The 23,803-nt window shown below is 48.8% G+C and overlaps 1 protein-coding gene across 6 annotated transcripts in view; it reads left to right on the plus strand.

The window, feature by feature from the left end:
• The window catches only part of PACC1 (proton activated chloride channel 1), a 168,294-nt gene extending 145,779 nt beyond the window's left edge, over window positions 1–22,515 (plus strand). For 5 of the 6 annotated variants that reach the window (XM_047840826.1, XM_047840827.1, XM_047840824.1 and 2 more), the window contains 6 exons: window positions 9,456–9,665; window positions 11,042–11,193; window positions 16,172–16,314; window positions 17,247–17,391; window positions 19,738–19,845; window positions 21,558–22,515. In XM_047840826.1, the coding sequence (XP_047696782.1) occupies window positions 9,456–9,665; window positions 11,042–11,193; window positions 16,172–16,314; window positions 17,247–17,391; window positions 19,738–19,845; window positions 21,558–21,719 (920 nt within the window). In that variant the 3' untranslated portion in view covers window positions 21,720–22,515. Of the gene's footprint in view, window positions 1–9,455; window positions 9,666–11,041; window positions 11,194–16,171; window positions 16,315–17,246; window positions 17,392–19,737; window positions 19,850–21,557 lie in introns of those variants that run through there. The other variant, XM_047840830.1, reaches the window with a different exon arrangement.
• Window positions 22,516–23,803: the final 1,288 nt, after the last annotated feature.

Raw genomic sequence — 23,803 nt, forward strand, 5'->3', positions numbered from 1 at the left:
AAACATCACGTGCCTACTGTGTGAAAGATACTGTTTTATGCCTTGCCTCCATGTTATTTCTGGCATATTTTTTCTAGTTTATCATTGTAAGAGATTGTAGTGCCTTGCCTACATTTTTGCTGTTTTTATTGAAGGCTTTTTTTTTTTTTATGAATGTAATTGTCAAATTGGCTTACGTACAACACCCAGTGCTCATCCCACGGGTGCCCTCCTCAGTGCCCATCACCCATTTTTCCTCTCCCCCACCCCCCCAAAAGGCTTTGTGTTTTGAAAAGTAGAGGGTACGTTCCATTTCTCTAGTAACGTTAATTCATTAAGCAGGCAATCTGTAATGCATTTTGCAACATTCTCTCCTTTCTTTTAAATATCCAGTAAAATTGAAGTGATCATCTCCTTTTCACATGCAGAAAGTGAGGCTTAGGAGCAGTAAGTAACTTGCCCTGGGTCTCAGAGTAGTCATAGGAGAGCTGGCTGCCCAAACCTCTCTGACTTAAAGCTCATGCTCTTAACCACTAGGCTGGACATCCGGACTTTCAGTTCAGAAAATAAATGAATAATGAACACCAAATTACTCCTTCATCAAAATTCTCCCGGTGCTTTGGGCACAAGGCTAGATGACTTCCTCCACGAAGCCTTTTGCTCATGTCTGTCCTTCTCCTCACACCCATACATCACCCCAACAAAGGAAATCTCACCATTTACATCCTCTGGTGCTTCTGAGTCCTGTAGCACTTGTAGCACAGACCATTAGTCCTCCTCTCTCGGGGTCTCCCTGAAGCGCCTAGCACCCAGTCTTGCGCACAGAGTTGATGCTTGATGTGTGTTTGTAGAAGTGTAGAATGGATGGCTTATTTTCCTCTCACCTAAGACCCTTTGATAGCTCTGTGCTGATCTTGCTTTTGTGCTTTTAAATAAAAAGAAAGTGAAATAATCATGAGCAAATACTCTTATATCTTTGGATTTGAAGTCCATTTTTTGTAGGGAGTGTGTTGTGGGTCTTGTTTTGAATCCAGATTGAAAGGTCTAATCTGCCTTTTAATTGGAATGTTTAGTCCATTGACATTTTTTTTTTTAATTTTTTTTTTTCAACATTTATTTATTTTTGGGACAGAGAGAGACAGAGCATGAACGGGGGAGGGGCAGAGAGAGAGGGAGACACAGAATCGGAAACAGGCTCCAGGCTCTGAGCCATCAGCCCAGAGCCTGACGCGGGGCTCGAACTCCCGGACTGCGAGATCGTGACCTGGCTGAAGTCGGACGCTTAACCGACTGCGCCACCCAGGCGCCCCTCCATTGACATTTTTTAAGTTGAAGTATAGTTGACCTAGTTATAGACTAATATAACTATTAGTTCCAGGTGCACAACGTCGTTAGTTCCAGGTGCACAACGTCGTGGTCCGACGGTTCTACATACTATGCAGGACTCACCACAATAAATTGCCATTTGTCACCATACAAAGTGACTACAGAGCTACTGACTATATTCTCTATGCTATACTTTTCATCCCCATAACTCACTTTATACCTGGAAGTTCTTACCTTATTACTTTTTTTTTTTTTAATTTAAAATGTGTTTATTGGGATGGTTTTCCACTCATTTGGATTCAGATTGCTTTCGGTGCTGCTTCCGTCTGAAGAAGCACCCTCTGTAAGCTTTGCCTTTCTTCCTTGTAGGTTGGCAGAGGACAGCCAACACAGAACACTACTGTTTTGTGCGTGGCCAAAGATGGTGGTGATTTTGCAGCACTGGACGTTTCACTGCTTCTTACGCTTCCTCTGTTCTTGCAGGAAGGGATTGAGGAGGTCCTTTGCGAGGGGCATGTTCTTGAGGGGAGGTTGTCACCGCCGAGAAAGCTTGAAGTTTGCATCTCTTCGTTCCTTTCACCTATTTCGCCCGTCACCTCCACTCTCCTCCCCTCTGGCAACCTCTCATTTGTTCTCTGTTTCTATTTGTTTTGTTTTTTAGTTTCTAAACATAAGTGAAATCACATAGTATTTGTCTTTTTCCGTGTGACTTATTTCACTTAGCATGATACCCTCTGGGTCCATCCATGTGGTTGTGAATGGCAAGATTTCATTCCTTTTTTTATGGTTCAGTTATATTCCACATCTTCTTTATCCATCCATTGCTGAGCACTTGGGTAGCTTCCATATCTTGGCTATTGTAAGTAATGCTGCAGTAAACATAGGAGTGCATGTATCTTTTTGAATCAGTGTTTTTGTTTTCTTTGAGTGAATACCCAGTAGTGGAATGCGATTTCTATTTTTAATTTTTTGAGGAACCTCCATACTGTTTTCCACAGTGGCTACACCAACTTACTCTCCTGTCAACAGTTCATTAGAGTTCCCTTTTTTTCTCCACATCTTTGCCAACACTTATTTCTTGTGTTGTTAGTTTTTTTAAGTTTATGTACTTATTTTTGAGAGAGAGAGAGACAGCACAAGCACATGAGTGGGGGAGGGGAATAGAGGGGGAGAGACAGAATCCCAAGCAAGCTCTGTGCTGTCGGCACAGAGTCCAGCGTGGGGCTTGAACCCATGAATGGTAAGATCGTGCCCTTTGCCGAGACTAAGAGTCAGACACTCAACCGACTGAGCACCCCGTTGTGTATTTGGTACCAGCCATTCTGACGGGGGTGAGGGAATATTGCATTGTGGATTTGATTGGCATTTCCCTGATGATTAGTGACATTGAGCATCTTCTCATATGTCTGTTGGCCATCTGGATATCTTCTTTAGAAAAATGTCTATGCGTATCCTCTGCCATTTTTTTTTTTTTAATTTTTTTTTCTCAACGTTTTTTTATTTATTTTTGGGACAGAGAGAGACAGAGCATGAACAGGGGAGGGGCAGAGAGAGAGGGAGACACAGAATCGGAAACAGGCTCCAGGCTCCGAGCCATCAGCCCAGAGCCTGACGCGGGGCTCGAACTCACGGACCGCGAGATCGTGACCTGGCTGAAGTCGGACGCTTAACCGACTGCGCCACCCAGGCGCCCCCCTTTGCCATTTTTTGATAAGATTTTTTGAGGGTGTTGTAGGAGTTCTTTATATATTTTGGATTTTAACCCCTTATTGGATATATCATTTGGAAGTGTCTCCTCCCATTTAGTAGGTTGCCTTTTTGTTTTGTTCATGGTTTCCCTTGCTGTGCGAAGGCTTTTTAGTTTGATGTAATCCCAATAGTTTGTTTTTGCTTTTGTTTCCCTTGCATGAGGAGATAGATCCAGAAAAATGTTGCTAAAGCCAGTGTCCAAGAGATTACAGAGTATGTTTTCCTTTAGGAGTTTTATGGTTTCCAGTCTTACATTTAGGTCTTTATACCATGTTCAGTGTACTTTTGTGCATGATGTAAGGTGTATGGTGTCAGCAGGTGGTCTGCTTTTATTTTTTTGCATGTAGCTGTCCAGTTTTCTCAACACTATTAAATGAAGAAACTGTCTTCTCCCCATTGTATGTTCTTGCCTCCTTTGTCTTAGATTAATTGATCATAAGTAAGCATGGGTTTATTTCTGGACTACCTATTCTGTTCTGTTGACTTATGTGTGGCAGTACCATACTGTTTTGAATACGATAGTTTTATAGTATAGCTTGAAATCTGGGATTGTGATACCTCCAGCTTTTTCCTTTCTCAAGATTGCTTTTGCTGTTCACAGTCTGTCTTGGTTCCTTACAGATTTTAGTATTACTTGTTCTAGCTCTGTGAAAAATACTGTTAGTATTTTGAAAGGGGTTGCATTGGATCTGTAGATTGCTTCGGGTAGTGTAGACGTCTTAACAAGATTAATTCTTCCAATCCATGAGTGTGGTATCTTTTCATTTTCTTGTGTCATCTTCAGTTTCTTTTAACAGTGTCTTGTAGTTTTCAGAGTAAAAGTCTTTCACTTTCTTGGTTAAATTTATTCCTAGGTACTTTATTCTTTTTGATGCAATCATAAATAGAATTGTTTTCTTAATTTCACTTTCTGCTACCTTGTTATCAGCGTATAGAAGTGCAACACATTTCTATATGTTAACTTTGTATCCTACAACTTTACCAAATTCATTCGTTAGTTCTAATTGTTTCAGTGGAGTCTTTAGGGTTTTCTATATATAGTATGTCATTTGCAAATAGTGCCAGTTTCACTTCTTCCTTACCAATTTGGATGCTTTTTATTTCTTGTCTGATTGCTGTGGCTAGGACTTCCAGTTCCATATTGACTAAAAATGGCAAAGAAGGACATCTTGTCTTGTTCCTTAACTTAGGGGAAAGTCTTTCTGTTTTTCTGCCATCGAGTATGATGTTATTTGTAGGTTTGTCATACATCACGTCTATTATGTTGAGGTTTGAACATATACTAAAAGCACTGAATTTTTACTCCCCCCATTTTTATGTATATGATGTCATAGTTTACATCTCTCTATTTTGTGAATCCCTTCACAAATGCTTTAAATATGATTGATTTTACTACCTTTTTTTTTTTTTTTTTAGAGAGAGATAGAGAGAGAGAGAGAGAGTGACTGTGTGTGCACCAACAGGGGAGGGGTAGAGAGAGGGAGAGACAGACAGAATCCCAAGCAGGCTCTGCGGTGTCAGCTCAGAGCTGGACGTGGAGCTCGAACTCAAACTGTGAGATTGTGACCTGAGCCAAGATCAAGAGTCAGAGGCTTAACCAAGCCACGCAGGCACCCCCTACTTTTGGCTTTTAACCTTTATACTAGCTTTATAAGTGATTGATCTACTTACCTTTACTCTGTGTTTGCTTTCACACATGAAATTTTTTCCTTTCATGATTTTCTTCTAGTTAATGTTCTTTTCTTTTTCTGCTTAAAGAAGTCCCTTTAATGGCCAGTTTAGTGATGAACTCCTCCAACTTTTGTTTGTCTGGGACACTCTCTCTGAATAACCTTGCTGGGTGGAGTATTCTTGGTTGTAGGTTTTGGCACTTTTAATATGTTTTGCCACTCCCTTTTGGTCTGCAGTGTTTCTGCTGTAAAATCAGCTGCTAGTCTAATGGACTTTCCCTTGTTCGTAACTGTTTGCTTTTTTCTTGCTGTTTTTAAGATTCTGCCTTTATCTTTAATTTTTGGTATTTTAATTATTATGTCTTGGTGTGGACCTCCTTGGGTTCATCTTCTTTGGGGCTCTTTGGATATCTCTTTCTTTCCCTATGTTAAAGAACGTTTTAGCTATTATGTCTTCAAATAAGTTTTCTGCCCCTTTTTCTCTCTTCTTCTGGGACGCCTATAATGCAAATGTTAGTACACTTGATGTTGTCTCAGAGACCCCATAATCTACCCTCATTTTTTAAAATTCTTTTTTCTTTTTGCTGTTCAATAGATACTTTCCATTATCCTGTCTTTCAGATTACTGATCTGTCCTGCATCTGCTAATCTACTGTTGATTTCTTCTCCTGTAGTTTTCATTTCAGTTATATTCTTTAACTCTGGTTCTTTTTTATACTTTCTGTCTCTTTGTTGAAGTTCTGAGTTCATCTACTCTTCTCTCAAGTCTGGTGAGCATCTTTATGACTGTTACCAGATAGATTGCTTATCTCTGTTGTGTTTAGTTCTTTTTCTGAAGTTTTGTCTCATTCTTTTGTTTGGAGCATGTTTGTCTCCTCATTTTGTCTGACGTTCTGTGTTTGTTTTTATGAAGTAGGTGAAACAGCCACCTCTGCCCGGTGTAGGAACGTCCCTGCATAGACTGTGTGCCTGGCAGCTTTGGCTGGCTGACTGGAGCATTAGTGGGTGCCAGCTAGGGGTCCCGGGGTGTTCTCTGCAGGGAGCACCCTGGCAGGAAAAACTGAAGCTGGTACAGATGAGGGTGGGATGGGCGTCTGGGGCCACCTTGGTAGGTCAGCTGGCACTTGGGTGGGTGGGTTGTGGGGGAACACCTTGGGAATATGGCTAGAGCTGGTGTGGGCTAGGGTCCCAGAGCCCACTGAGGCAGTAGGCCAGCTAGAGCGTCTAGCCTCTGTTCCCATCTGTGCTACCAACGTGGAGGGGCTCACCGGCACTTCTGACCCCAGAGAGAATTCTAGCAATCCCCCACCATTTGTCAGACACTCGGGAGTTAGTGAATGGGTTTCCTTCACCTTTAATCTCGTTGCCTTTTAAACCATAGCTTTTTTTCTGTGTGCCAGGGCAGGTGAATCTGCACAGGAGTCCCTCAGTGCAATCTCTTTCTGCTACAGTCCACAGTGTCAGAGGTGGGGTGCCTGTCGTCACTATGTTTCCATCTCTTTTGCCATTCTTTACGTGGTCCCTTTATCTTTTGTTGTGCAGAAGCTGTTTGGTCAGGCACCAGTTCTTCAGGAGGATTTGCTTTCTATGTAGGTGTAGAATTGGTGTGACCATGGGAGGATTTGAGTTGAGTGTCTTCCTGTGTTGCCATCTTGGACTCTCCCCTAGTCTGCTCACATTTAGTGTAATTATTGATATGGTTGGATCTGGTTCTACCTTTCTGCTGTTTTCTGTTCGTCTCATGTAGTTTTCATTTTCCCATTCTCTCCTGCAAGTTATAAACCTTATGATATTGTTTGCTTTAGTCTTACATTTTAAAAATCTAGAAATAGCTTTTTATATTTACCTACCGGTTTCACATTTCAGTGATCTTCGTTCCTTCCTGTACATTTGAAAATTATCATCTGGTGTTATTTCCCTTTAACTTTCAGAATTTCTTCCTCATGCATTGAGGTGTGGTCTGTTGGTGATGAATTCTCTTAGCTTTATGTTTGAAAATATCTTTATTTCACCTTCATTTTTGAAAGTTAGTTTTGCTGGAATTTATTCAAGATTGATAGAATTTTTTTATTTCAGCACTTTAAAGAAGTGTCTTTTGATGTCTATTATTTCTTTTTCTATATTAATTTTTTGGGGGGGTCTATTATTTCTGATCAAAAGTTACCTATCATTAGATATAAATCCTGTATGTGATATGTTTTTTTTTTTTTTCTGGCTGCTTTCAAGATTTTTTTCTCTTATCTTTCCATTTGCAGTTTGACTATGATTTGCCTAGGAGTGGGTTCTTATTATTCTGCTTTGCATTATTGAGCTTCCAGGGTCTGCAAATTGATGTGTTTTTTCTCTAGTTGGGGAAGTTTGGGCCATTATTTTTTCAAATATTCTTTGTGATCTATTGTCTCTTTTCAGTTACGTATGGTTAGACTATTGGATATTGTCCCACAGTTATCTAGGTAGGTAGGTTCTGTTTATTTTTTTCTTCTCCCCCCCCCCCCAAATTGGTTAATTTCTTTTTATTTAACTTCAGCTACACCGACTTTTGATTTATTTACTTACTTTGCCTTCCTTCGCTATTAAAAAAGTACAATGAATTTTTCATTTCATTTACTTTTCTTTCCAGCTTTAGAGTTTCCATTTGGTTCTTCTTTATAGTTTCTATTTTTCTGTTTCCCCGTAGTTTCTTTTTCTCCTATTTCCCCTTTGTCCATTCCTTATCTGTATATTTTCCTTAGCTCCTCCACGTGCTGTAAAGTTCCTGTCTGCTGATTGCAACATCAGGTCATCTTGGCTTTGGTTTCTATAGGCTGCTTTTTCCTTTGAGTGTGGGTCACATTTTCTTGTTTCTTCACATGTCTAGTGATTTTTGATTCAATACTAGACATTGTAATGGTGCGTTATAGAGGTTGTAGATTATGCTACAGTCCTCCTGAAGGATTTTTGTGTTAGCAGGTAGTTAATGTGAGGAGACTCAAGTTCCAAATTAGCAGTGGCTGAAATCTCCATTCAGTTCTTTTAGTTTTGCAGCTGCTGCTTTTTATCTTGGCCACCCTCTCCCCCCCCCCCCCCAATGTCTCCAGCCAAGAATTTGAACAGATTTTATTTGCAGATTTGGGTGTTTGCCAGCCCTGAACCCTGTCTATGGCCACCCTGAACCATACCTCATAGAGGTTGGTGAGTGCTCTTGGGCAAAACATGCAAATTATTAAATCTAACCAAGTGCAGTTTCTTTCCTTCAAAGGCCGACTCTTCTAGTTTCTGCCTGCTTTTGCCTTCACATAATTTTTAAGTATTTTGTCCACATTTTGTAATTGTATATAGAAGGGTGATGTGACTAAGCTATTTTGTCACAGTTGGGAGCCAGAAGCCAAGCACATACCCTTTAAGACTTGCATTCATACTCCTCCTCAGCCTTGGGCTGATCCACTGTGGAGGGAACAGGGCTTTTTCCTCAGGGAGCGACAGTTTCAGACAAGGGATAGAGAGGGCACAGAGCACCATGGGAGTGTCTCAGTCAGCTTGGGGGTGCCATACCAAAGTACCCCAGGTGGGGTTGTTTAAACAACAGAAATTTTTTTCTCAGCTCTAGACTGGAAATCAAAGATCAAAGAGTTGGCAAGTTTAGCTTCTCTTGAGGCCCCCTGCCTTGGCTTTCACATGGCCACCTTCTCCCTGTGCCCTCATGTGGCTTTTTCTCTGTGTGTCTACATCCCTGGTGTCTCCTCCTGTCTTATAAGGACACTAGTCTTGTTGGGTCAGGACCCATTATTATGCCCTCATTTAACCTTGATTACTTCCTTAAATTCCCCATTTCCAAGTACAGTCACACTGGAGATTAGGGCTTCAGTGTAAATTTGTCAGGGTGTGGGGTACACATAACTTAGTCCATAGTGGAGCAAAATCAAGCCTGGGCATGGTCTGAGAGCAGGCAGGAGAGACAGAGCTGTGTTGGATGGAAGGAATCAGAATACCTTTAATCAGTCATTAAGTCATTCACCATATAAATGCGGAATGCTGCTGTGTTCCAGGCACATAGTGAAGGGCTAATGGTTCAGTATGGATGGACACGACTGGCCCTGGCCCTGTTCTCCGGAGCTCACAGCCGAGGAGGATAAAAAGACGTGTAGACAGACTGTGATATTGCAGTGACGATAGAGGACGTATAGGGTGCCTTGGGAGAGTTGAGGAACGGGTCCTCAAATAAAGCTGTGGGTCAGGGAAGGCTTCCTTGAGAAAATGCCTTTCTAAACCGAAACCTAAAGTATGAGTCAGGAATCAGCTGTGGAAGAAAAGTGCTCCAGGCCAGGCACAGGGATTGGCAAATGTGAGGGGCCTTAGTGTTGAGGGGTCTGCATGCTGGACAAACAAAGTCATTTAGCACAGCTGGAGCTGGGGACCCTGTGGGAGCCTGGTGGTCAGGGATAAGCCCAGAAAAGTAGTTTGGGGCCAGCTTCCTTGTTGAATCTTAACTTTGTCCCTCCAGATGGGAGATTCTTAAAGAGAATAGCTGTGTCCCCTTCCTCTTGGGGTCCCCTTTCTGGCACAGGAAGTGCATGGTGAATGTCAATAGGTGCCACGTGTTATGATTTAGGGGGAGGAGGCTGAGGTGGGGAGGTTGGGTGTGTGGGTGACCTTGCCTCCTTGGTAAAGCAGGTCAAGGCCTGGAGATTGCCAGCTGCCTCTGACCTCACCTGCCCCAGGGCTCCGGGTCTCATGTGTGGTGGTGTTTTTCAGCCCTGGACAGTGAGTCTGCCTCTAGCAGCATCCGCTTCAGCAAGGCCTGCCTGAAGAACGTCTTCTCGGTCCTGCTCATCTTCATCTACCTGCTGCTCATGGCAGTGGCTGTGTTCCTGGTCTACCAGACCATCACAGACTTCCGCGAGAAACTCAAGCACCCTGTCATGTCGGTGTCTTACAAGGAGGTGGATCGCTATGACGCCCCAGGTAGAGTCTGTCCCTGAGGGGCATCAGGGCCCAGGTCTGGGGCATTGGCTTGCAAATGAGCCACCCTTGCACTCCCACACCGGGCTGGGCACCGCGGGTAGACAGAGGAGCCGAGCACAGTCAAGGTGAAGAGTACACACCCAGAGAGCTGCTGTCAGTACCCAGAGGAGTGTGTCGTGTGCCAGGGAGAAGGGTGCACGGAGTCTGGAGTGGTCACTGCGTAACTGGGGTGGGCACGGAATGCTTTGCACGGAGATAGGATTTGAGCTGGGCTTTGATAGACAAGAAGAGAGTTTTTCTGGAAGGGGGATTAGCAGGCGCAAAAATAAGTGTAGGGAGGCAGAGGGCTCCTCTGGAGAGGATGTGTATAGCCCGGCTGGAGCCGGAGGCCAGTGATGAGGGGCAGGGGAGGTAAAGCCATTCGGAAGTGGTTAGGGCCCTGCCTGGAGGGGGCTCACTGCTGTTCCTGTTCCGGTGGGAGGCTGGGCCCTGAGGAGGCCGTTGTCTCTGCTATAGAAGGTAGTGTCTCCTTCAGGGCAAGCGGGGCTGGCTCTGGGCTCTGGAATCGTGGGAGTGAACCGGAGGCGTGAGCTCCGTGGCCTCTGCTGTGCCCCGCTGGTGTGTGCACCTGCTGTGCTCGCAGGATGCCAGAGTCCCCCTCTGGATGGCCTGCCCACAGGGCACAGCCAGTCTCTGGTACCTTCCACCTGGGCTTCTTGGAAGTGTGCTGCTTGTAGCTTCTTCACCCATCTTTGCCTGTCTCGTGTTCGTCCCTCTTTGTGTGTCTGTTTTGGTCCCTGTATCTGTGGGCTGTACTTTCTGTTGCTGATCTCTGGGTCTCTCTGAGCTCTGCCCGGGTCTGGTGCCACATGCTGCTCTCATGCTGCTCTGTTTTCTCTCCGTCAGTGGAGCCCCACGGTGAGGTGCTGGGGTTGGGGCGGGGGAGGGACCTTTGGGGTGTGAGTTGCACACCTGGAGGCCCCGGCCAGAGCAGGAGGTGAGAGGCACGGTGACAGGTGGGGAGTCCCGCAGCCGAGCCGAGGGCCTTGCAGTGAATCCGCCCGCGGATGGCAGCGCTGCCGGGCCCGGCCGCGGAGCCCCCGCGGGGTGTGCTGAGCAGGGCGGGGAAGTAGGGTGGGTTTCGGTGCAGGTGCCAGGGAGGCTGTGCCCCAGGCCAGGAGAGGGGCTTTCTGAGGGCAGCAGCCGTGGCTCTCCACCCTCCATAACCCTCTTCTTCTCCCTCCTCTGCCATCACCCAGAGAGTCTTGAACCTGGGTTGTTGGTGGGTGTGAAAAACTGTGTGTGATGTGACTGTAGGGATATGGTGGGGGACCGTGACTTCTGACACTCCCATTTTCCTGTTCGTGCTCCCCTAGGTATTGCTCTGTACCCCGGTCAGGCCCAGTTGCTCAGCTGTAAGCACCACTACGAGGTCATCCCGCCCCTGAGGAGCCCTGGCCAGCCTGGGGACATGAACTGCACCACCCAGAGGATCAACTACACAGACCCTTTCTCCAACCAGACCCTGGTAACTCTTGTCTCCCCACGCCAGGCCTGGGCGGCGCACGCTGTCCACCCCGCAGCCCGCAGCCCCCGGTCTTCTTCCTGCCACGAGGCCACTCACGCTCCCCTCGTGCAGGCCCTTGGCCCCCAGTGACCACGAGGCTGTCCCAAATCAGGTCATGGCCATGGCTGGCTGGCTGCATCAGGCAGGGCTGTGAGGGCGTCAGCATTCTCTGATCCTCAGGGATTCCTGACCGTGCGATCAGATCCTCTCCTTGCTGGAAGGATGCAGGGCGAAGCCGGTGGGACGTAGTCAAGTGAGTCCCATTACCTGACTGCCCAACACAACTGCCGGGGTGCATTTTGAAAATAAAGATTCCTAGGTTCCACGTGGGGCCAGTCACTCCTAGGGACAGGGCCTGGGAATCCATGTTTTGAAATAAATATGTAAAGAAGCTGGTCTGGGAACAAGGACCCCAGCACTGGCATCACTCACAGCTCAGCCCAGCAGGGTTGGGGGGAAGGTGAGGGTCAGTGGCACCTGCACAGGGTGTCAAAGGCAGGGAAGGAATTTTACGTTTATGTATATCTTTTTGCATCCCGTATCCTCGTTTCGGAAAGGATTGAATGGGACCGAGTAAAAGCTTTCTAGATCAAAGTGAGGAAGGAAGGGTTTTCAAGGTAGAGGAAATAGCAGGTTGCATTTGTGTCTGCACTGTTAGAGTAGTTGGGTGCGTGTGGAGGGTCAGGTGCCCCCGGGAGCGGCAAGCGGCGGGAGGCGAAGCTGCGGATAGAAGTAATGGGCAGGTGAGGAGAGAGTGAGTGGTCTGCCCTGGAGCCTGACTTGCCCCCCTGGGTCTAAGGTAGAAGAGTCACACTGAGGTGGTTCTGATGACCTTTGTTCCAGGCCTCCTCCTGAGATCCTGCTCAAATGGTTCCCTCGCCTGCAAAAACTGGAACAAAATAAAGTATCCATAAAAGTCCCACAAACCCAGGAGGGGTATCACCAGTGGACTAGGCGTTTTGAGCCGGTGTAAAATAGAAGTTGGGTCAGGTGGGTGGAGCAAACAAACCAGAGAAAGGCCGCGCCCTACAGCGGGCGCAGGAGAGGCTTCAGGAGAGGTGAAAGCCTTCCTTCTGGCTCCCAGCTCCCGAGTCAGCTCGCCCAAAGGGCAGGGCAGCGGTCAGGACAGTCATCACGGGACAGTCATCATGGGACCGGGCGGCTGCTCTCCTACCCTCCCAGGGCGCGCAGAGCTGCTGGGGACGGTGTTTTCTTCCAGTACGAGGCCCAGGGGCCATTCCTATGTACGCAAGCCCTGGGGAGGTTCCCTGCTTGGGCACTGGGGCAGCAGAGAGAAACGGAGCAGAACTGGAGACTGGGCCTCCACGGTGCAGGGGAGGGGACAAGTACTGGGAAGGAATCTTCACACAAGAGACCCGCCAAGTACCTGGCCTGGCATTGCCTGCCTGCTGCCACGGAGCGTCAGCCCCAGGCAGGGGCGCCGTGGGAGAACCGGTGAGGACAGCCACACCCCAGCCCTAAGCTAGTCACCCTGGTCCTTCTCTCGGGAGTGGGAATGGACAGCGAAGGCTCGCTAGACATTTACGGGAAACTGACAGCCTAGGAGAGGACCAAGAGGAATAAAAGAGAATGGACTCCAGAACAGGGCAATGGATGCTAATTTAAAGGAAAGGGAGAATAATTTGTAAACATTTTAAGGAAGAGCTGGATGTGCCGTAGAAACACCATGCGGATTCCCGGCCGCTTCTTGCTGGCCGCTCTGGGAAACATACCAGTCGGAGGGCCGGGCAGTGCACATGCGGGTCTGTGAGTGTCCTTCCTGTCGGTGCCCCCTGAGCGGACACTTCCTAGGAGCCCATTGCCTTCATTCCCAAACCTGTGTGTGCTGCTTGTGCTTACTGCGGTAATTACGTAATTTAAATATTATAAACATCCATGAAATAAGAGCACAAAAGTTATTTTTTAATATATATAATTATTTTTAGTTTATTCATTTATTTTGAGAGAGAGTGCACGTGGGGAGGTAGGGACAGGGAGAGAAGGAGAGAGGGAATCGCAAGCAGGCTCCACACTGTCCAGCCTCAGAGTCCAGTGCAGGGCTCGAACTCAGGAACAGTGAGATCATGACCTGAGCTGAAACCAAGAATCCTGGCTTAACTGACTGAGCCAGTCAGGCGCCCCAGGGAGAGTTGTTTGTATGGAAACTGCAGTGAAGGCAGTTACTGCGGCCAGCTCTGGATGAAGGTCAGTATTCTGCAGCAGTTCTAGATGTGGTTCCTTTGGAGAGGAGTTCTGCCCTCAGGCCCCACAGTGGCGGAGGAGGAGGAGGAGGAGGAGGAGGAGGAGGAGGAGGAGGAGGAGGGATGGGGGAGCGCAGGGGAGGGTAGGAGAGCCCCCCCCCCCCCCCACACACATACATGTGCACTTAACGCTGGGAAGTAGGGCCTGGCAAGTGGCAGCAAGGACATTCCCTGAGTAGGGGGGAGGTGTGGCTCATCCTATCTTGCACCCAGGGAGCACCTTGGTTAGATATCTGTGTCCTTGATCGCCCCTGGCCTTGGCCACTGGGAGACTTTGCCTGGGTAGAGATCCTCCAGCGCCATGCCTGGGGTGGACTTTAGAAAATATGCCCTCTGGTGCACCCGCTTCCTGCTGTGTAGGCTGACACCTTGCAGACTTGATGCTTGGCTTGTGGGCTTGTCCTTTACTCTGCTCCAGCTCCGCCTCCTTTGTTTGTAGTAGGAGGTCTCAGAACCCTGTAGGCTGCTGGCTGTCTGCCTCCTGGCTAGTCTGTGTGAAAGTGACACGCGAGGGCTGGGGTTGGTGCTCATCTGACCTGCTTTGTCAGATTTCAGATTCTCATTGTTTTCTAGTGTCTCTTGTGCCCTCGGTTTAGCTGACTTTTTTTTTTTTTAACATTTACTTATTTTTGATAGAGAAAGAGTGTGAGTGGGGGAGGGGCAGAGAGAGAGGGAGACACAGAATCCAAAGCAGCGTCCAGGCTCTGAGCTGTCAGCATAGAACCGGACGCAGGGCTGTGAGATCATGACCTGAGCCAAGGTTGGAGGCTTAACTGACCGAGCCACCCAGGCACCCCTGGTTTAGCTAACTTTTACTGCACACTTTGCTCTGCCACAATTAGGGCCACCGTCTTTCCAGCTTGTAGGAATGCCAGCCATATTCCCACTGTCCAGATGTTAAGTCCTTGTCTCTTTTAGATGGTTCCCACAGCACTCCAGTTCCAGAAAATAACTTTGTGCATTGGGCAGAGAATAGACTAAACTGCTGTGCAAAAGCAAACACCCCAAACAGACCCAGTGGCTGAGGCCAGAGAGAAGTCTGTTTCTTTGGAGCCGGTCGGGCGTGCAGGCAGTGGGCGTGTTGGGCCATGCCGCCTCCCAGGGCGGGCAGCGATGGCTTCTGTCTGCCACTCCACCATCCCCGTGGTGCAGCCTTGGTCCTCGTGGTCAGCCATGGCTTGCCAGCACGTGTATGCGTTTTCCGCTCTGGGAGGGTGCGACGTGGAGGACAAGCGGTGCCCTGTTTCGGGGCACAGTGTGGAGTCTCATGAGTCACTTTGGTGCACATTCCAGGAACTTCATCACATGGCCACGGCCGAGGCCAGAAATGAGGCTCCAGCAGGGTGACTGTGCTGCTAAAACGTGGGATTGGGGAAGCGGTTCTAGTTCTCCAGGAGGAAGCGGGTAGTGGGAACAGAGTGCATTCTCTGCTGCCACTCAACGTGTCATGGAAAGGTTGAAAATAAATAGATGGACGGAGGTTCCCTGGGAAAAATGCAACAAGAGGCAGAACGAGTGGGCACGTGAACGTCAGTCACACTGCTGTACCGGGTGCCAAGGGTTACAAGAGATGTTTAATTCAGATAAAAAACTATACTATTCTCCACTAAGAATTAAGAGTTACAGATCTTTGCAAAATAGCATTCCTTTTGTATGTTTTGGGCAAAACCTATTAGGAACAAAAAATTCCATTGCCTTGAAGTGTGACTAAATGCACACGTTCCTCTTTCGCATTCGCGGATCGCATAGACACAAAGTGGGATAAGGACTGAGCGGCACAATTCGTTAATGTGCAGAGTGTGCGTGTAGCACCTGTGCCTGATGGTGCCCGCTCTTCGACATCTGGAGAGCATTTATGGAGGTTACTGCCGTACAGATGTTTATCTGTAGTTCATTAATCTGTAAATCAGTTATGGTAATTAATCTGTAAATCCAGCGTCATCACAGTTAAAAGTCCCAGTTGGTTTTTTCATGGAATTTAACAGTCCAGTTTTAAAGTACATGGAGAAGAACACGTGTATGGCAGTCACCCGCTGGGGGTGGTGGTAGGAGGCGCGTCGCGGAGGGGACCTGCCCGGTCAGATGGCAGAACAGTGTAGACCCGCAGGGATCAACTCCGTATCTGTCCCTTGTCTGGGGAGCGGGAGGTAGGTCCCTCTTTCACACCAGATGCAAAACTGAAAGCCACGCACATAAAACGTCTGAATGTAAAAAAGTTTAAAAAGTGCTATAAGAGGAGAACATCGATGTAATTTTGGTTTTCCTTCACAAGCAAAACCTGGAAGCCATAGAGAAAAAGATTTACAGATACCACTGTATCAAATTTAAAGCTTCATCTAACAAGTGACATTAGAAACAAAGTTAATGGCAGAGCGACAGACCGGAAGAAGACATTTGTCCGCATACTGGACGTAAGTTAGTGTCCCTTCCGAGGGCATCCGTAGCACAGGCAGCCAGTGAGGAAAATGAACGGAGGACGGTTGCTCCCAGCGCTGGGCCAGGCGCTAGCCCAAGAGTCGCGCTGTGGGGCTGAGCGGGAGCCAGCCGTGGGCAGCAGGAGGGGTGGCCTGTGGTCAGCTGGGGGCCGCTGGGCGAGGAGTTTGCTGGTCACCCTCAGTGTCTCTGGGGCCACAGGCGGGGCTCCCACAGGGCTGATTCTGGCCCTTGTCTCTCTGCAGAAATCCGCCCTGATCGTGCAGGGACCCCGGGAAGTGAAGAAGCGGGAGCTGGTCTTCCTCCAGTTCCGCCTGAATGAGAGTAGCGAGGACTTCAGTGCCATCGATTACCTCCTCTTCTCGTCTTTCCAGGAGTTCCTGCAAAGGTGGCGTTTCCAGTCAGTGCCGGGCTTGCCGCACGCGGTCTCCTGTCCGCTTGCTCATCCCGGGCTGGGGTGGGCAAGCGGGGCAGTGATGGGGGCGCAACTCCAGGGACTGACCTGGAGCCTAGCTGTCCAGGAAACCTGGCTTCACTAAGGAAGCGGGTCTGGTGTGGCGAGTGTTCGGACTTGGAGGCAGAGGCTTGGTCCTGCCCATTCGGGGGGCTAAGGCGAGAGGAGCTGCCTTGGACCCTGTGAGCCCCCTGAGGGCAGTCCCTGCCTCTGCTGGGTCTCCCCTGCGGTGTCGTGGGCAGCATGTCCAATGCGCGGTGTGTGTTTGCCACACATTTTTAACACGGGGATGAAGCTTCCTGTCTGCGTGGGGGACACGCTGGGACCCAGGGTGCCCACTGGGGGCGGTAGCCACCCCAGAGGAGAGGCGGCTCCCCCGGGCTGATGAGGCCATGGGTCACCTCCCCTGCTCATGTACCACTGCTCCATCCTTCCTGATCTGGAGCTTGGAGCCTCTGCTGTGGCGTCTTCCACCCTGTCTGTCCCCCAGCATTCCCTCTGCCCTCCCTGCGTGGAGCCGAGGAGCTGTCCTCCCCTCACTGGGCCTCCCAGAGGGAGGCTGGCAGCCCAGCAAGGGGTCCTCAGGGCCACCGAGGGCCAGAGTTGTCATGCTGGTGGGCGCACCTGCCTGCTCAGGGCCAGTGCTCTTGGGAGCAGGGGTTGGGGGGAGCTGCCTCGTGGCGGGTGACAACTCTCCCTCTGTTCAGAAGCCTAGAAGCAGAGCTTGGAAAGGAAGCAGGAAGTGGGCCCTGTCCTCGTGGCGGTAGCCGAGAAACCGGCTTGGAGTAGGGGCTGGAGTTTGAGTCCAGCCGACTTTGAATCCTGCTGTTGGGCCTCACTTGGCCTCTTCTTTTCTGTCCGCCCAGCCCAGACAGGGTGGGCTTCATGCAGGCCTGCGAGAGCGCCTATTCCAGCTGGAAGTTCTCTGGTGGCTTCCGCACCTGGGTCAAGATGTCCCTGGTGAAGACCAAGGAGGAGGATGGGCGGGAAGCAGTGGAGTTCCGGCAGGAGGTAGGTCGTGCTGGGTGTGCTTCGCACTGTTGGCCGCTTCCACCCTGGAGTCCGGGGTGGACAGAAGCTTCGCAGGAGAGAGGACCTTGGGGAAGTCGTATGGTGAGGAGGGACCCCGTGCCAGGGAGCGGCCATGTCCCGCAGGCTGGGCATGCTCTAGGCCTTTGCCTGGGCTGCAGCCGGTCCTCCCCAGACACGTGGGCCAAGCAGGGATGCCTGCATTTCACAGAGCAGGTGGCGCGCCCAGCACAGTCCGTGTTCTTGGCCGTCAGAGGCCGCTGGCCTCGTGGAAGATAGAGGACTTGCAGGGAAGACAGACTAGATACAGTGGCCTCCGAAGTGTGGTGCACGTGAGGGTCCATTGAGATGCATGAGGAAAATATTAGCTTGCTTTTTGAACTAATTTCTTGATCTCATCCTTTTTCCGTTCTTGAGTATTTTGAACATTAGAAGAGTAATGTTTACGTCACTTCTGAGGAAGTCATGTATGTGGGGTATGTACTCAGAAATGTGTTACTAATGGGAAGTGTGATTGAAAGCTTTCAGCCCACTAGCCTGGAACCAGATGTGCCCGAGGTTTCTAGCTACAGTCTCGGCAGCGGATGGGGGAGGACCTTGGGAACGGGCCTGGCAGTGGGGATGGGGGCAGGGGACATTTTGGTTGCCGTGGCAGGGCTGTTTGCCGGTCATCACTGAAAGCGAGGCTGCACCCCTACCTTTGGAACTTTCACCTCCGCGGTGGCAGCCCCCTTACCCACACCTACACCCCGAGGCCACCGTCCTGTGTATCAGTGGCCGAGTGCCTACAGAGGTAGCGAGGGAATCTGTTCTGAAAACCTGGCTCCTCCTTGGAGGTGTTTCAGCAGGCTGGACCCCGAGGGGCAGCACTGGGAAAGGCCTGGGTTGGAGTAGGACCTACTCCCAGCGACACGGGGCTGTCGTTGGGCAGAAGCCATGCGCTCGTCCGGGCCCACCCCTTCCCTGTGCCCTGGCCTCTCAGACTGGAGAGGAGGAGGGTTTGGGAAGGGCTTCAGGCCGGTTTTCTTCAAGAGGACAGGCTTTGTTCCTGCCTCAGGAGGTGGACCCTACCCCCCTACCCCCCCAGCAGTGGGTCCCTAAAGTGTTCCCAGTTTGTAAGGTAACTGTCACGTCCTGGATTTTTGCTCCACGCTTTTCTCTGAGAACTCCCGAGATCTTCCTCCTCTGGCCCCACAGCAGCTGAGGAAAGGAGCCTCGATGTGTTCACCGTAGTCAGGTGCAGCCTGGGTCTGCCCGGCTTGCCCCACGGTTCAGAACCCAAAGGGACCTAAGTCCCAGCGAACATGTCCATTTTACCATGTTTGTGCCATTCGTGATTGTCTAAGTTGGAAGTGTTTCGGTGGGTGACATGAACCCTTTTGAACAAAGTTGAAAAATGTTTTTTATGTAGTGTTTTTTTTTTTTTTTTTAATTTTTTTTTTCAACGTTTATTTATTTTTGGGACAGAGAGAGACAGAGCATGAACGAGGGAGGGGCAGAGAGAGAGGGAGACACAGAATCGGAAACAGGCTCCCAGGCTCTGAGCCATCAGCCCAGAGCCTGACGCAGGGCTCAAACTCACGGACCGCGAGATCGTGACCTGGCTGAAGTCGGACGCTTAACCGACTGCGCCACCCAGGCGCCCCTATGTAGTGTTTTAAAGTTTAAAATACCCATGTCTTATCTCATTTGATCCTGACCACACCTCGGTGATGCAGGCATTTTGTCCGCTGCTCTGCAAGTGGCGAAGCGTGAGGCTCAGCTCGGTGGTGGAGCCGGCCCTGTGGCCGGGGCTGGGCTCTGCCTCTGGCACCGGCCGCTCCCCGTTATACCACACAGATTAGCAGCTTCTAGTAATCATAACCAGATCTTACCAGACACGCCTACTAAATACTTAACAGGGAGTGAGTGCTCAGCAGGGCGGATCTGTGAGGTTGCGCTTTGTCTGTGTAAGACCTGAAGGGTTGAAAGACTTAGCTTTTAAGATCAAGTATTTTGAAATTCAAGACTTTTATGACTTATAATTGGGTCTTCACATGATACTTTGGATACGATTTAATCATGAGTCCAGATATCTCAGGACAGATTTTGGTGACGATCCAGGACACCCATTGTACATCCCAGATGCTGTTTTCCCAGAGAACTGGAAACCGAAGTCTTGGCCTGGTTCCAGTTCAGGATTTGTGTATGAGATTTTTGGCTTTCTCCCTCCAGAAGATGATGTGAAGCGAACCAAGGACCAAGATCCCCTAACTTCCTTCTCCTTTCCTGCAACCCAGGTGAGGCAGGGGCGCAGAGGTTGTAACGCTTTCTCCTCTCTCTACCTAGACGAGTGTGGTTAACTACATTGACCAGAGGCCGGCCGCTGAAAAAAGCGCTCAGTTGTTTTTTGTGGTCTTTGAATGGAAAGATCCTTTCATCCAGAAAGTCCAAGATGTGAGTATCACTTAAGGTTACAAGAGCAAACACCCTGTGCTGAGGTATTTTGGCTCATCCTTCCAGGCTGTCCTCCTCTTCTCTCATGGCACAGATCATTTTTTCATTTATGACATTCATGTCCTGTATTTGTGTTTAATTGATCTTATCATCACTAGACAGTTGTCCCCGTGAACGTGGGGGCTTCCTCTTTTGTCCGCCATTATTTAAGTGCTGCCTGGCAGAGTGCGTAGCACAGAGTACTTAGCACAGAGTACTTGCTTAGTAGTATTAAGTGAGTGGAGCGAGTAGAAAACCTGGGTTGCATTAAGCTAATGTCTAGATTATTGCTACTGGAAGCCATTCTTTTTTTTTTTTTTTTTTTGGAAGCCATTCTTTTTTCATAGGTCTCTGTTGGATAATAATCATTATCTGTCAGAGCAGAAATGTACAAGTAAAAACACTGCCTCAATTAATGCCAGATTCCCAGACGCAGTCTCGGAAGAGGAGGGATGCTAAGACAGCTTTGCTAGAGGACCGTTCTGGGGAGACACCATCCCCCGGAGGCAGTCCCAGATCTGACACTGATTGGCGTTTAGTAATCCCAGAACGTGCTGATGTGGTCAGAGCTCAGGGGAAGCGCCTTGCACGGCTAGACCCATGTGGTGGAGGGTCTGTGTGACCTGTAGTGCTCCCTGATCACGCACCTCCACCACGAACCGGGGACGGGAAGGGCCACTTATGCAGGGGCGCGTGCGGCTCGCTGAATCCGGATCTGGGTGGAAGAGTGAACGTCTTCAGTTCTACACGTGAAGTGTGTGAGCACACGTTTTTCACTTATGCCATTCAGTAGGAAGTGCCCGTTGAGACGAGTAAAGCCCACGCTCGAGGCCTGCTTTTCTCGTGTCATCACTCCGGTTCATCATGGTCCTGAACAGTGGTGCCGGTGTAACCGTTTTGTATCTGTGGACCCTGAGGCTCAGATTGTCCAAGGTCACCCTGCTGAACAGACTTGAAAGTGCTGTGGGTACCATGCTGGGGACTCAGAAAGAAATCCAAGCTGTGACCTTGACCTAGAAGCGTTTAACATTTAGTGAGTGTAGTTGATAGCTGTGAAGTGACTCATTCCAGACAGTAAGTAGCTGCCAAAGAAAGGGCTTTGTGGGATAAATGTTTCTGCCAGAGGGTTTCTCGGCTTAGTGGTCAGAGAGGGCTCCACGGAGCCGTGAAGGATCAGTGAACTCGAGTAAGAGAAAGCATCGCAGGCTGGGGGGCTCAGGGCATGGCCTGAAGGCAGACGTCCGGGCGGGTGAGACTGTCACTGGACTGCGTGGAGGGCAAGTGTGAGTAAGTGTGAGACGGGAAGAAAACGAGTAACTGACCTTCTGGAGTAGGTAGTTCTGGGGAAATTTGTCTCCAAGCCACTTCTGGGGATTAGGCTAGAAAGTTAAACCTCAGTACTGAATATCTAACTTGTGCAGAACTTTTTTGAGAAAGTTCTTTTCAGGATCACTTCGTAGTAGGAAGGGATTAGTATTTTTCTTCTCAGACTTGAGCTGCACACATTAAAGGTCTAGTCAGAATGAAGTACAGAGTCATGGCCGTTTTAGAACCCAAGTGTTTTTCTTGTCGCTCCAATAATCTGAGGCAGGAGGATCTTGACAGTAACACTCGTGTGACCTAGGAATCCAAGTTGAGGCAAACTGATACACTTGTGTTCGTTTGTTTTCCAGATAATCACCGCCAATCCTTGGAACACAATCGCCCTGCTCTGTGGGGCCTTCTTGGCGTTATTTAAAGCAGCGGAGTTTGCCAAGCTGAGTGTGAAATGGATGATCAAGATCAGAAAGAGGTACCTTAAAAAAAGAGGTCAGGCGGCGAACCACATAAGCTGAAGTGGCCTTGTGTTCGCAGAACTGCTCACAGCAACGGAAGTTCTGGTCACTTCCGCGCGGAGAAACGAGCCGCCGGCAATCCTGTGCTCTCTTGAAACGGGCCTTGCTGGGAGGAACAGCCTGCCAGCCTGCAGCTTCTAACCTGGCCCCAAAAGAGGATGTTTAAAGCCTAATGGAACAGATCCAGTGGGTAACCTAAAACTTATTTAAGTATTTAAATTATTAATGAACAGATGGCGAGGGATTGTGGAAGATGGAATTAGATCTGCATCAACTTCTCTGAAGGTTTGTGGAAGTTGCCTTTCTTCTTACTTGGTTTGGTGCACAGTTAAGCTCTAATGGGGTAATGAAGGCTCTACATTTTACTCTAGCTTCCCCTTCCGCCCTAGTAGTTTTCTAAAGTGGACAGAAGAGTGTGATTTTCTTTTTTCCCCAAATCCTGACTCTGCAGATGTACAGGTTATGCTTTGAAACCTCTGCACCCTGTACCCAAAGGCAAGAACCCTGTCGTCTCTGACGTCATCTGCCAGTTACATCATCTGGCCTCCTGGCACGCTTTCTCATTTGTTAAATAAGAAATGGGACTTTTTTGTAAAGCTACTAGAAACCAGGAATACAATTTCTTGTGGACTGACTAGCCACCTACCTGTCTGGCTAGAATATTTGTTGATGGAGGTGTAAGAGTGTAGAGTCATTAACATGCAAAAGCCCTGGGCCATATGTACATAGGAGGTGCCTACTCAATGTATCTTGATGATTTTATTAACAGGTAAATAAAAGTTAGGTTAATGCAAAAGGAGTCAGTGTGCCAGTATGAATACCTGCTAAATCAGTAGGCACCGGTACACTTTCATTCTGTGACCAAATGGCAGCATGAGCTCGGACTCCCGAGATGGAGGGATCTGGACTCCCGAGGTAGGTCATGAATGCGTCCAAGGAAGGGTCGGGGTGGGGTGTGGCGATGGATGGCAGGCAGGCAGTCAGGAAGAGTGGCAGAGCTAGCCGCGTAAGTGGGGTTCTCTTCCTGTCCTATAAAAAGCAGCTGAGAAAGGGGTACTCAGTGTGACCCCCAAAGCCTTCAGCTTAGCTTTTGACAAAGATGAGTACTGAAATGTTTTTCACATCGGCCGATTTAAAGTTTTGAGAATTGTCTGCAGAGTTTCAAATTACTTACATGCCCCTTTGCTCCAAAGAGGACTTGGTAACACTGGATTTCATAACCTGGCTTTAGGTAGTTTAAAGAGGAATTATTAAAGGTAAACTTGTGCCAAGAAATACTCCCTGGTACTTTGCGATGCCAGAGAAGCATGCATATTCACGCTAGCCTAGATCTTGTCTCTGTGCAGTCTTTTTGTGAGGCAAATGCGAAGCCAGGCAGAGAAGCTTACGTTAACAACGTTGGAAAACGTGAGTGTGTGTTCTGTCTCTAAAGATGACACCACTTTAGTAATACTTCAATATCTAATAAAATTAGCTCAAACACACTAAAACTGCATTTCCTGTATTGTGGAAAGTTGAGAGCTCTTAAATGCGCTTTAGGATAAGTAGATAATTGGGAAGTATTTTTAGCTTGCCAAAGAAAAAAACTTTCATAACTACAGCCGCAGCCTGTCAGAATCCACTGTGGCTGCTCTTTGGTGAAAGAAACGTGTAAGTCTTCCACTGCGTAGACATTCAGACCTAGCCTTCACTTTCTGGAAAAGGCAGGGGCTTGCCGTTGACGCTGTGTCCTGTAGTAGGCTCGCCCTGGTCTTCCAGGGCTGCCCCCAGCTGTAACACTGGCTGGCCTCGGGTTAGTGTGGCCAATTCGGCCAGAGCCCCTGGATGGCTGGGGGAAGGTGGCTACTGGAGATCATAAACTGTGAGCCATGCACCCAAAGGAAGAGTTTCTCCTGGGGCCACAGCAAGTGAAAAGGGATGCTTGTACAGTGACCTAGGAATAGCACGCAAAACGCTAGACTTCTTCATGAATGCAAAGGAGTGGAGAGTTTGTAATGTCTGATGTCTGACTCTGCCACCGTTTCCCTGAACCACTCCTCACCCAAAGAAGTAGTATTTATTATAAACTTTGAGATTTTTAATTA

This window comes from Prionailurus viverrinus, chromosome F1, assembly GCF_022837055.1.
Source record: "Prionailurus viverrinus isolate Anna chromosome F1, UM_Priviv_1.0, whole genome shotgun sequence".
NCBI lineage: Eukaryota > Metazoa > Chordata > Mammalia > Carnivora > Felidae > Prionailurus > Prionailurus viverrinus.